This window comes from Oncorhynchus clarkii, chromosome 1 (assembly GCF_045791955.1).
Source record: "Oncorhynchus clarkii lewisi isolate Uvic-CL-2024 chromosome 1, UVic_Ocla_1.0, whole genome shotgun sequence".
Classification (NCBI taxonomy): domain Eukaryota; kingdom Metazoa; phylum Chordata; class Actinopteri; order Salmoniformes; family Salmonidae; genus Oncorhynchus; species Oncorhynchus clarkii.
Genome location: NC_092147.1, coordinates 26,752,734 through 26,767,562, shown reverse-complemented (window position 1 = coordinate 26,767,562; position 14,829 = coordinate 26,752,734). Strand labels below are relative to the sequence as shown.

The following is a 14,829-nucleotide window of genomic DNA, read 5'->3' as shown; positions in this document are numbered from 1 at the left end:
TCCCGCTGAGTGGCCAGAATTACTGGTTCAGTCTGGGACTTCATCGATCATGTTTGGGAGGAACAGCCAGAGGTGAATATGTAAAAGTGTTTCCCCTGCATGGCTGACTTAGCCTCTCTAATAGTTTCCCATCTCTGGATAAGCAGGGCCAGGAAATGCTATTGTTATTATTATGATTTTAAGTAGGACTCATTTTCCAATTAGCCTACTCCACTTCTCTCTGCACCCCCTGTTCATGTGCTCTCGGGGATGCAGTGTTCTAGCTCTGTTCAACTAGCCTTCTATCCCCCCCTCTATCCAGAATGCCCTGTGACGCTGATCTGAGGAGATGTGTGTGTCTGTATTTGTTTGTGTGTTTTTGTGTGTGTGTTCGTGCGTGCGTGTGACTGACCCAGCCCCGCTGGCTTTTTCTGGAGCTAGCAGGACAAATCACTGAGCAGTGTCTGAGCTGTAAGTCTCTCTGGCCTGAAGTGAGAGAGGAGAGGAGAGAGCAGGCTGAGGGAGAGGAGTGGGCTATAACCAAATCAAGTGGACCCTGTACACCACTTGCTCCAGTCGTTTAAACTGCCCAGTAACCCCAAATCTACCTATGCATACAGATGTAATGCTTCGTTTTAGTGTCATAAAGATACTAAAATAGGTTTACATCTCAACCACCAGAAATGGTTATTACTATGTGCATACTCAAGGGAAGTGACTAGATGTGTATTTTGTGTGTACTTTTTGTAAACTGTAATGCTACAACATTGTTACACCCTGCTCTCTGGATCTGTCCATTGCTGAGTTCTGTTTCATCTCCCTCTCTCCCTCCCTCTCTCCCTCCGCCCCAGAGCGATGCCTGTGCTCTCTGCATGCAGTGCTAACTTGCCATGCTTACTGACCTGTTTTCTGTCTGGCCACCGCAGTTTATTTTACCACAGAGAAAACACTTTGCTACATTCCACTAAGTTTTACTCTGTTAAAACATACACAATCCCAGAACTTAAACCTACAGTAACTAAAGTGCCTTCAGAAAGTATTCACACCCCTTGACTTTTTCTACATTTTGTTGTGTTACAGCCTGAATGTATTATTGATTAAATATAGATGTTTTGTTACTGGCCTACATCCAATACCCCATAATGTCAAAGTGGAATATGTCTTTTTAAATGTTTACAAATTCATTGAAAATGAAAAGCTGAAATGTCTTCAGTCAATAAGTATTCAACTCCTTTGTCATGGCAAGCATAAATAAGTTCAGGAGTAAAAATGTGCTAAACAAGTCACATGATAAGTTGCATGGACTCCCTCTGTGTGCAATAATAGTGTTTAACATGATTTTTGAATGACTACCTCATCTCTGTACCCCACATACAATTATCTGTAAGGTTCCTCAGCCGATCAGTATATTTTAAACACAGGAAAAACTGCTCAGGGATTTCACCATGAGACCAATGGTGACTTTAAAACAGTTACAGAGTTTAATGGCTGTGTTAGGAGAAAACTGAGGATGGATCAACAACATTATAGTTACTCCACGATGCTAACCTAATTGACAGAGTGAAAAGAAAGAAGTCTGTACAGAAAACAAATATTCTAAAACATGCATCCTGTTTGCAACAAGGCACTAAAGTAAGAGTGCAAAAAATGTGGCAAAGAAATTTACTTTTTATCCTGAATACAAGGTGTTATGTTTGGGGCAAATCCAATTGAACATATTACTGAGTACCACTCTCCATATTTCAAGCATAGTGGTGGCTGCATCATGTTATGGGTATGATTGTAATCATTAAAGACCGGATAGCTTTTCAGGATAAAAAAATGTATGTAATGGAGCAAAGCACAGGCAAATTCCTAGAGGAAAACCTGGTTCGGTCTGCTTTCCACCAGACCCTGAATTCACCTTTCAGCAGGACAAAAACCTTAAACACAAGGCCAAATCTACACCGGAGTTGCGTACCAAGAAGACAGTGAATGTTCCTGAGTGCCCGAGTTACAGTTTTGACTTAAATCTACTTGAAAATCTATGGCAAGTAGAGGTCAACCAATTATGATTTTTCAACGCCGATACCAATTATTGGAGGACCAAAAAAAGCCGATACCAATTAATCTGACGATTTTTTTAAACATGTATTTGTAATAATCACAATTACAACAATACTGAATGAACACTTATTTTAACTTAATATAATACATCAATAAAAATCTATTTATCCTCAAATAAATAATGAAACATGTTCAATTTGGTTTAAATAATGCAAAAACAAAATGTTGGAGAAGTAAAAGTGCAATATGTGCTATGTAAAAGTTCCTTGCTGAGAACATGAGAACATATGAAAGTTGGTGGTTCCTTTTAACATCAGACTTCAATATTCCCAGATAAGAGGTTTTAGGTTGTAGTTAATGTAGTATTTATAGGACTATTTCTCTCTATACCATCTGTATTTCATCAACCTTTGACTATTGGATGTTCTTATAGGCACTTTAGTATTGCCAATGTAACAGTATAGCTTCCGTCCCTCTCCTCGCTCCTCCCTGGGCTCGAACCAGGAACACATCGACAACAGCCACACTCAAAGCATCGTTACCCATCGCTCCACAAAAGCCGCGGCCCTTGCAGAGCAAGGGGAATAACTACTCCAAGTCTCAGAGCGAGTGACGATTGAAACGCTATTAGCGCGCACCCCGCTAGCCATTTCACATCGGTTACACCAGCCATTAGGCTGATAGGCTTGAAGTCATAAACAGCGCTGTGCTTGCGAAGAGCTGCTGGCAAAATGCACGAAAGTGCTGTTTGAATGAATGCTTAGGAGCCTGCTGCTGCCTACCATCGCTCAGTCAGACTGCTCTATCAAATATGAAATCATAGACTTAATTATAACATAATAACACACAGAAATACGAGCCTTTGGTCATTAATATAGTCGAATCCAGAAACTTTCATTTCGAAAACAAAACTTTATTCTTTCAGTGAAATACGGAACCGTTCGGTATTTTATCTAACGGGTGGCATCCCTAAGTCTAAATATTCTTGTTACATTGTACAACCTTCAATTTTATGTCCTAATTACGTAAAAGTCTGGCAAATTAGTTCGCAATGAGCCAGGCGGCCCAAAATGTTGCATATACCCTGACTCTGCGTGCAATGAACGCAAGAGAAGTGACACAATTTCACCTGGTTAATATTGCCTGCTAACCTAAAATATGCAGGTTTAAAAATATATACTTCTGTGTATTGATGTTTATGGTTAGGTACAGTCGTGCAATGATTGTGTTTTTTTTCGCAAATGCGCTTTTGTTAAATCATCCCCCAGTGTTGCATCAATTATATGCAACGCAGGACATGCTAGATAAACTAGTAATATCATCAACCAAGTGTAGTTAACTAGTGATTATGATTGATTGATTGTTTGTTTTTTATAAGATAAGTTTAATGCTAGCTAGCAACTTACCTTGGCTTCTACTGCATTCGCTTAACAGGCAGGCTCCTCGTGGAGTGCAATGAGAGGCATGTGGTTAGAGCGTTGGATGAGTTAACCGTAAGGTTGCAAGATTGGATCCCCCGAGCTGACAAGGTGAAAATCTGTCGTTCTGCCCCTGAACAAGGCAGTTAACCCACCATTCCTAGGCCGTCATTGAAAATAAGAATGTGTTCTTAACTGACTTGCCTGGTTAAATAAAGATTAAATAAAGGTGTACATTTAAAAAACTGCATCCAAAAATACCTCATTGATACCTAATTAATCGGCCATTCCGATGAATCGGTCGACCTCTAGTGGCAAGACCTGAAAATTGTTGTCTAGCAATGATCAACAACCAATTTGATAGAGCTTGAAGAATTTTGAAAAACATAATGGGCAAATGTTGCGCTATCCAGGTGTGGAAAGCTCTTAGCATTAAGCTCTGCCAAAGGTGCTTCTACAAAGTATTAACTCAGGGGTGTGAATACTTATGTAAATTATATGTTTCTGTATTTCATTTTCAATACATTTGCAAAAAATACTAAAAACATGTTTTCACTTTGTCTTTGTCATTATTGGGTTTTGTATGTAGATTGGTGAGAAAAGAAATCAATTTAATCCGTTATGAATTCAGGCTGTAACACAACAATAAGGGGTATGAATACTTATTAAAGGCACTGTAGGTGTTTTCTGCCACATACCCTGACGGCAGTATGATTAGTGGAGCTAGCTGTGTATTTGTAGGTGTGATGAGTCAGTTCTGTTGGGTCCAGTGAGACAGCCCATACTGTGTGCTGTGTAGGGAGGATGAGGAATGAGCAGTGGGTTAGAGGACAGAAACCATGTATAATCATAACAGCGCGTTGTGTGTGACCTGTGCTGATGAATCGCCACAGAAGAATGCGAAGCGCCGCATCGAGTGTGTTATCAGCTGAACTGGACAAGACCGGTCTGTCTGAAAGGCTCCTTCAGGGCTAGTAGCCATAGTAACCTCTCTCTCTCTGACCCTGAGGCCTGTGTCAGCATAAGTAGTAGTGTGTGTGTCTGTGTGTGTGTGTGTGGAAGCGGAAGGCAAGTGTGTGTTGTGCACTCATGCTTGCTAAAGGAGGTTTATTGGGTGCGTTAATAAGCAGAACAGATTGGGGAAGTATGGGGAATGCACTTGGCAGCCTGGCATAGATCTGGTTTACACTTAGTTGGAGACAATTACACAGAGCGGTAATGTAGTAGTATGGTGTTGAGATCCTGTGGTTCTCCGCTGGTCCTATTAAGTGTTGATGCCCTTCCACGAGAGATGATTATTCCTACCTCAACTCCTTCACCACCACCCCCCCCCCCCCTCCCCCTCCCCCTCCCCTCCGGTCCCCTACCTCTCCCCTTCTTGCTCCCCTCACTCTCCACCTCCAGGTCCCCTGGAGACATTTCCTGCCCTCTCTTCTGACACAGAGGCTGTGTGCAGGGTGACACATTGATGAATAATGTCTGCCCAGGGCCTGTAATGACATCAGCAGGCCTGTGGGGCTTTGCAGGGTGAGGCAGTTACCTGCATGGGCCATTTGATAGGCTGATGTAGGCTATGATCGCTTTGGGTCATTTGATAGGCTGATATAGGCTGTGATCTCTTTGCGGTGCCTGTCCCCAGGACTTACATGGGAGATGGGCTGGCTGTGTGTGGGGGCGTAATGATGCCTAAGTGAAGCACTGACTGGTATTATTCCTCAGACAGTTCATACACTCCTTTGTGTTGTTTGTCTAAAGCATGAACACCTAAACCATTATCAATACACCTAAACCATTAACTGTCATTACCAGATATTACCAGATATCTGGCATTACCAGATGTGACCAGATATCTGTCATTACCAGATATCTAACATTACCAGATATGACCAGATATCTGTCATTACCAGATATCTGTCATTACCATATGTGACCAGATATCTGACATTACCAGATATTACCAGATATCTGCCATTACCAGATATTACCAGATGTCTGACATTACCAGATATTACCAGATATCTGACATTACCAGATATTACCAGATATCTGACATTACCAGATATTACCAGATATCTGACATTACCAGATATTACCAGATATCTGACATTACCAGATATCTAACATTACCAGATATGACCAGATATCTGTCATTACCAGATATTACCAGATATCTGACATTACCAGATATTACCAGATATCTGCCATTACCAGATATTACCAGATATCTGCCATTACCAGATATTACCAGATGTCTGACATTACCAGATATTACCAGATATCTGACATTACCAGATATTACCAGATATCTGACATTACCAGATATTACCAGATATCTGACATTACCAGATATTACCAGATATCTGACATTACCAGATATTACCAGATATCTGACATTACCAGATATCTAACATTACCAGATATGACCAGATATCTGTCATTACCAGATATTACCAGATATCCGACATTACCAGATATTACCAGATATCTGACATTACCAGATATTACCAGATATCCGACATTACCAGATATTACCAGATATCTGACATTACCAGATATTACCAGATATCTGACATTACCAGATATTACCAGATATCTGCCATTACCATATTACCAGATATCTGCCATTACCAGATATCTGCCATTACCAGATATTACCAGATATCTGATTACATTACCAGATATCTGACATTACCAGATATTACTGACATTACCAGATATTACAGATATCTGCCATTACCAGATATTACCAGATATCTGACATTACCAGATATTACCAGATATCTGACATTACCAGATATTACCAGATATCTGACATTACCAGATATTACCAGATATCTGACATTACCAGATATTACCAGATATCTGACATTACCAGATATTACCAGATATCTGACATTACCAGATATCTAACATTACCAGATATGACCAGATATCTGTCATTACCAGATATTACCAGATATCTGACATTACCAGATATTACCAGATATCCGACATTACCAGATATTACCAGATATCTGACATTACCAGATATTACCAGATATCCGACATTACCAGATATTACCAGATATCTGACATTACCAGATATTACCAGATATCTGACATTACCAGATATTACCAGATATCTGACATTACCAGATATTACCAGATATCTGACATTACCAGATATTACCAGATATCCGACATTACCAGATATTACCAGATATCTGACATTACCAGATATTACCAGATATCTGACATTACCAGATATTACCAGATATCTGACATTACCAGATATTACCAGATATCTGACATTACCAGATATTACCAGATATCTGACATTACCAGATATTACCAGATATCTGACATTACCAGATATTACCAGATATCTGACATTACCAGATATTACCAGATATCTGACATTACCAGATATCTGCCTGCTCATTTAGTTTGTACACACTTAAATACATATACATAAATGCATCACCTGTCTAGGTCACTATGTAACGTTAGCCAAAGCTTTCTGACCATGACATTAACACTTTTTGGCAGTTGTTCTGTAAACCTGGAAAATGTCTATATTTAAGTTGTGTCTGTGTTGGTTCAAAGGGCCTCACTGCTTTGAAGTAATGAAAGAGAGAGAGAAAACAGATTGGAGGTGGCTAGGCCAGCTGTCAAGTACAGGTTGTTTCATCAGCCCCTTATCTCCCAGCGCTCTACCAGGGACCTCACCTGCCCCACAGACTGGTCGGTAGAGGTTAAGAAGACATTTTACATTGTAGTCATTTAGCAGACATTCTTATTTAGAGCCACTTACAGGAGCAGTTAGGGTTAAGTGCCTTGCTCAAGGGCACATCGGACGATTTTTCACCTAGTCAACTCAGGGATTAGCGACCTTATGAGGTTAAGTCCTCACACACACACACACACACTCACACACACACAAAGATACACACACAGAGACAGACAGACACACACACACACACACACACACACACACACACACACACACACACACACACACACACAGAGACAGGGACAGAGACAGGCACGCACGCACGCACGCACGCACGCACGCACGCACGCACGCACGCACGCACACACACACACACACACACACACACACACACACACACACACACACACACACACACACACACACACACACACACACACACACACACACACACACACACACACACACACACACACACACAGGGAGACGGACACACAGAGATTCTGCAGCATCACCAAACAGAATTAGCATTAAATGAAGATGGGCATGTTGTTGTTGAGCGGCCGCTCTTCTTATTATTCATGTGTCATCTCATCACTTCCCTACTCCCCAGGTGTTCTGTAAAATGTTTGTCTGCCTGCAGGGGACACCAGTGGAGGTAGGTACAGTACTGCATGGTGTGGACAGTACTGCCTACAGATGGCTTTATCAATCCACAAACAGCATGGCTCCACTGAGCCTTGAACCTGGTATAGAAAAGGGCTTAGACCAGGTATAATTAAGAAATAAGGCCCCTCGGGGGTTTGTGGTATATGGCCAATATACCACGGGTAAAGGATGTTCTCCAGCACGACGCAACGCGGAGTGTCTGGATACAGCCCTTAGCCGGGGTATATCGGCCATATACCACAAACCCCAGAGGTGCCTTATTGCTATTATAAACTGGTTACCAACGTAATTAGAGTAGTAACAATACATGTTTTGTCATACCCGTTGTATACAGTCTGATATACCACGGCTGTCAGCCAATCTGCATTCAGGGCTCGAACCACCCAGTTTATAACACATGACTAACCAGCAAGAAGATTATTTTGAGAGTGGTGCCGTGCGCTGTGCATGTATGATGGTTCTCTACTGTTTGTGAACGCATGTATGTTTACAGTGGTTAGTAAGTGTGTCCCTGCCTTCTGCCATCCACTGACCTGGTGCCTTTCCTTTAGCTGAAACTGTGTGAAGCGCTGCTGCTATTCCTCTCTGTGTTTCTTCCCTTCTGCCTCCTCTCCATTCTTCTTATCACTCCCTCTATCTTTTACTCAATCTTCCCTACTATCTATTCATCACTTGCCTATCTCCTCCCTTCCCCCTCTCCTTGTTCTAATCCTCCCTTTCCCCACTCTCCTCTCTCTTCTCTCTCTGAGCCATGCTGGATTGTGTGGCAGTGCTGTGCGTCCCGTAAGCTCTCTAATGGCGGCTCCCACTGTGCAGGTCTCTATCTCAGCCATGGTCTCTAAACGAAGCTCCAATTGCCAGCTCATCAGCCAGGGCGTTCTTCATTCCTTAAGCAGATCTGATCCAGGGCAATAAAGCACTGCTAATGTCTTCCGACGCTGTCTCCAAGCGGCTGTGCAAATCACAATGGGATGGGATTATAGCACCATTAAGAGAGGGAGGGTACAACACAACAGTGACACTGCACAGGTGTGGCTTTGTGTTCTGCTATCTATCAGCCTGCAATGTGAATGTCCCTCAGGCCTTCTTGTCTCTGTCATCATCTCTCTGCTCATACTCACTGAACTCAATGGTGATGAGCTGTAGTACCACCATCTCTACAGTTTAGTACAGGCTTTCACGTGTTTTATAGCAATGTCCCCGACTGCGTTGGCTGTGACTCCACCACACAGAGATAATGCGTTGGTTGTGACTCCACCACACAGAGATAATGCGTTGGTTGTGACTCCACCACACAGAGATAATGCGTTGGTTGTGACTCCACCACACAGAGATAATGCGGTGGTTGTGACTCCACCACACAGAGAAAATGCGTTGGCTGTGACTCCACCACACAGAGATAATGCGTTGGTTGTGACTCCACCACACAGAGAAAATGCGTTGGTTGTGACTCCACCACACAGAGAAAATGCATTGGCTGTGACTCCACCACACAGAGAAAATGCGTTGGCTGTGACTCCACCACACAGAGATAATGCATTGGCTGTGACTACACCAAATCAAATGTAATTTAATTTGTCACATACACATGGTTAGCAGATGTTAATGCGAGTGTAGCGAAATGCTTGTGCTTCTAGTTCCGACAATGCAGTAATAACCAACGAGTAATCTAACCTAACAATTCCACAACTACTACCTTATACTCAAGTGTAAAGGGATAAAGAATATGTACATAAAGATATATGAATGAGGGATGGTACAGAACGGCATAGGCAAGATGCAGTAGATGGTATCGAGTACAGTATATACATATGAGATGAGGAATATAGGGTATGTAAACAAAGTGGCATAGTTTAAAGTGGCTAGTGATACATGAAGATGCAGTAGAGGATATAGAGTACAGTATATACTTATACATGCGTTGGTTGTGACTCCACCACACAGAGATAATGCGTAGGGTGTGACTCCACCACACAGAGATAATGCGCAGGTTGTGACTCCTCCACACAGAGATAATGCGTAGGTTGTGACTCCACCACACAGAGATAATGCGTAGGTTGTGACTCCACCACACAGAGAAAATACGTAGGTTGTGACTCCACCACACAGAGATAATACGTAGGTTGTGACTCCACCACACAGAGATAATGCGTAGGGTGTGACTCCACCACACAGAGATAATGCGCAGGTTGTGACTCCACCACACAGAGATAATGCGTATGGTGTGACTCCTCCACACAGAGATAATGCGTAGGTTGTGACTCCACCACACAGAGATAATGATGTGCTCCTGTGGTGGTTGTAGGTAGTGCTGCTGCTGCCTTGGCTCTGGGGTACAGGGGCAGCAGTTAGCCTAGTGGTTAGAGCGTTGGGCCAGTAACCGAAAGGTTGCTAGATCGAATCTGTTGTTCTGCCCCTGAACAAGCCACTGTTCCTAGGCTGTCATTTTAAATACGAATTTGTTCTTAACTGACTAGTTAAAAAAACAAAAACAGGAATTGACTGTTGAACCCCCTGCTGCTGCCTTGGCTCTGAGGTACAGGGATTGACTGTTGAACCCCCTGCTGCTGCCTTGGTTCTGAGGTACAGTGATTGACTGTTGAACCCCCTGCTGCTGCCTTGGCTCTGAGGTACAGATTTTGACTGTTGAACCACCTGCTGCTGCCTTGGCTCTGAGGTACAGGGATTGACTGTTGAACCACCTGCTGCTGCCTTGGTTCTGAGGTACAGGGATTGACTGTCGAACCACCACCTGCTGCCTTGGCTCTGAGGTACAGGGATTGACTGTTGAACCACCACCTGCTGCCTTGGTTCTGAGGTACAGATTTTGACTGTTGAACCCCCTGCTGCTGCCTTGGTTCTGAGGTACAGATTTTGACTGTTGAACCACCTGCTGCTGCCTTGGTTCTGAGGTACAGGGATTGACTGTTGAACCACCACCTGCTGCCTTGGTTCTGAGGTACAGGGATTGACTGTTGAACCACCACCTGCTGCCTTGGTTCTGAGGTACAGATTTTGACTGTTGAACCCCCTGCTGCTGCCTTGGTTCTGAGGTACAGATTTTGACTGTTGAACCCCCTGCTGCTTCCTTGGTTCTGAGGTACAGATTTTGACTGTTGAACCCCCTGCTGCTGCCTTGGTTCTGAGATACAGATTTTGACTGTTGAACCACCTGCTGCTGCCTTGGTTCTGAGGTACAGGGATTGACTGTTGAACCCCCTGCTACTGCCTTGGTTCTGAGGTACAGATTTTGACTGTTGAACCCCCTGCTGCTGCATTGGTTCTGAGGTACAGATTTTGACTGTTGAACCACCACCTGCTGCCTTGGTTCTGATATACAGATTTTGACTGTTGAACCACCACCTGCTGCCTTGGTTCTGAGGTACAGATTTTGACTGTTGAACCACCACCTGCTGCCTTGGTTCTGAGGTACAGATTTTGACTGTTTGAACCACCACCTGCTGCCTTGGTTCTGAGGTACAGATTTTGACTGTTGAACCACCACCTGCTGACTAAAAGCAAAGCCTGCAAACTGTCTCAGGAATTCCAGTGCCCCCCTGTGTTTTTCCTCTTGGAACTGGAACACAACCTAGTAATCCTATTTATAATTTCTTATGTACTACATTTACATTAGAGTAATTTAGTAAACACTCTTATCCAGAGTGATTTACAGAGGCAATTAGGATTAAGTGCTTTGCTCAAGGGCACATCAACCGATTTTTCACCTTGTCAGGTCGGGGATTTGAAACACCGAACTTTCGGTAACTGGCCCAGCGCTCGGCCACCTGCCGCCGCTATGTATGATGGCATTCCTATTCCAGGGGTGAGAGACAACAAGATGGATGTGCATGGTGTCTTTAGATGGTGACATCAAGGCATGGAAAAATAGTTGGTTCCAGTGAAGTGGTGCCGTTGGCAGTGTGGCCATTACAGTATGCCTACTGTATGTGTTCACCAGCAGTGTGGCCATTACAGTATGCCTACGGTATGTGTTCACCAGCAGTGTGGCCATTACAGTATGCCTACTGTATGTGTTCACCAGCAGTGTGAATAGTGTAACTGGTTCCTTACGATTCATCATTAGGTCTTAGGTCCCTCTCGCCTCCATGCTCTCCAAGCACGGCCTGTCTTTCAGTTTGACTGGCACAAGCGCCTTTTCACTTAATCCCAGGAAGACAGGCTGAGTGTGCGAGTCTGTGAGTGAGTGTGTGGAGCAGGGAACTGGTGTTTAAGTGTCTCGGTGGTGTTAGCGACACAACAGGCATCAGAGAGCTGTGCTGATACTGATCTGCTCGTTAGACACCATTATTCCCCATGCAGCTCTGACACACACCTCCTCCTTCTCTGTCACACAGTTTAGTGGAGCGCACCAATCACAACGCCAGATCTGACTGTTTGACCCCTGACCTCAACCATGTGGTGATGCCATAGACAAGGAGGGATGGTCAGTGGGGTAGGTGGTCAGATAATTTGTTAAAACAGTGGTGCATAGGACGGGACCCTAAGTCCCTCCACCTCTTCTTTCTCAATCACACACATTCCAGGGCGTGATGAAAGGGTGTCATGTTTCACTGGGCTATTGTGGAGCCAGCGACCCCAGAGGCTGTGGGCCTCACAGGGGTAATGGTTGTCCCACTGGAGGATAGCTGTGAGGTGAACACACCTGACCTTACAGCGCTTTGCCCCTGTAGAATAAACACAGACTGGACAGAGACATGGAGAACACAGGTCCCTTCTCTCACTTCACAAGATCACTAACACATCTGAGAGAGGCCAATAGTGGCAAGGAATATATAAGACTGGTTGACACCATGTACTTATTTGGTCGAAGGCTCTCCAATTACATACACTGAGTACACCAAACATTAGGAACACCTTCCTAATATTGAGTTGCACCCACTTTTCCCTCAGAACAGCCTCAATTCATCAGGGCATGGACTCTACAAGGTGTCAAAAGCATTCCACAGGGATTCTGGCCCATCTTGACTCTAATTGGCTGGATGTGCTTTGGGTGGTGGACCATTCTTGATACACACAGGAAACTGTTGAGTGTGAAAACCCCAGCAGAGTAGCAGTTCTTGACACATAACAGTGCGCCTGGCACCTACTACCATACCCTGTTCAAAGGCACTTAAATCTTTTGTCTTGCCAATTCACCATCTGAATGGCACACATACACAATGTCTCAAGGCTCAAAAATAGTTATTTACCTGTCTCCTCCCCTTCTTTTACACTAATTGAAGTGGATTTAACAAGTGACATCAATAAGGGATCATAGCTTTCACCTGGATTCACCTGGTCAGTCTGTGTCATGAAAAGAGCTGGTGTTCTTAATGTTTTGTATACTCAGTGTAGATCTCTGTGGTCATTCTGCAAGGACATTGGGACATGATTATGGTATGCTGGTCTTATGTTTACAGTATAAACAAATGCAAATGTTATGATGGCAACTGATTCCATGGTACCTTGAGTTCTGTCATCTCCTAGGGGACAGTAGTGCTCTTTTACCCCCAGAGCCATTTACAGTAGAGTACTTATATATCTCTATCTGCTCAACCCTGCTATGTGTTGACTAGTTGGTTAACAGCTCTGACCTGTATGTTATTCTCCTCCAATGAATAGTTTTCTGGCTGATACATTGTTTTTTATAATGGTTCCAAGGAGTGGAGAGCTCTTTTGAATTATGCGGGAGCAAGAAAGCTGATTGGAGTGCAGTGCATAGCTACAGAACTCATTATAGCCCTGTGAACCCTGACCCACACTGTTCATGTATTCCTCATTAGCTGTCAACTGTTGTCATGGCTTCACCAAGGCTAGGAACATTTGTGTGGCACTTGGACACAGGTTAGGTGTTGTTCCTGTGTTGAAATGAATACTTTAACGTTTGAAGAAGTGCATTTATATTCCATATTTCTCTCTAGAGGCTTGCCTGGTCCATGATTCCCACCCACAGGGGAGGCTGTATGGCGGTAATATTATGGTAGCCTAGTTGACAGTTACAAATGGCTGAGCTGACTAATCAGATTAAATTAGGCTGTAGTCACACTTTAGTGAGAATTGTAATGAGATTACATTAGATGGCAGCTCCTGATGGCCTGTCATGGCTGACTCCGGTGCTCTCACCCCAACACCTCTCTGGGGCTGCCTGTGATTCTCTGTATACAGGGCTACAACCTGGATCCAGTTCACACCCAACACCTCAGACAAGACCACAGAGCAGAGCCCGGAATACAAACACACATCATTCAGATGGAGCAGGGGAAAGGCATCTACACAGAAGCAGCTCTGCCTATGAACAGAGGGATTATTACAATTATGTGGAGGAGCATTGCTGAAATCCTTCACATCCTTCTATGTTATCAGTAATGTCCATGAAGGCATCTGCTCCAAAGAATGGTTTAGTTGTATTGTTCAAGCTATAGATTAGGAACATTGAAAAATTTGCTCATAGTGATGAACATCAATATAAGGGATATATTTCAAGTATATTGTAATTGTGTAATGCCTATTTTGGTGTGTTTATTGACCATCTAGCTCCATTGTTTTGTTGTGACTCAGTCCTGCCATTGTGTCCATAGGAAAAGGTCCCCTTCCTGGAAATGATGGTTGGAAACCCCAACGTTATGGGGTTAATGTTAGAGTCACATTCCTACATTCCAACCAGGGGGAAGGAATACTGGGTTTGGATTTGTCACTGTGTGGGTTTTATGTCTATGTAAGTCAATATGTGTTTCTGTATGTCTTGTGTGTGTGTGTGTGTGTGTGTGTGTGTGTGTGTGTGTGTGTGTGTGTGTGTGTGTGTGTGTGTGTGTGTGTGTGTGTGTGTGTGTGTGTGTGTATGTACCGTGTGTGTGTGTGTGTATGTACCGTGTGTGTGTGTATACCGTGTGTGTGTGTGACAGAGTGTGGGTGTGTGATGATGGAATGAGAGAACAGCATTCTGGCTGGCACCCTGGTGTCTCTGCGACATCATAGTGAGAGTAGTAATGTCATTTGTCAGTGTGT

The 14,829-nt window shown here is 43.6% G+C and overlaps 1 protein-coding gene across 3 annotated transcripts in view; it reads left to right on the top strand.

The window, feature by feature from the left end:
* The window catches only part of LOC139396469 (breast cancer anti-estrogen resistance protein 1-like), a 115,317-nt gene that overhangs the window by 37,897 nt on the left and 62,591 nt on the right, over positions 1–14,829 (top strand). For 2 of the 3 annotated variants that reach the window (XM_071143523.1, XM_071143549.1), the window contains exon 1: positions 7,774–7,813. The exons of the other annotated variant lie outside the window; for it this stretch is intronic. In XM_071143523.1, the coding sequence (XP_070999624.1) occupies positions 7,781–7,813 (33 nt within the window). In that variant the 5' untranslated portion in view covers positions 7,774–7,780. Of the gene's footprint in view, positions 1–7,773; positions 7,814–14,829 lie in introns of those variants that run through there. 3 annotated transcript variants of the gene reach the window in all.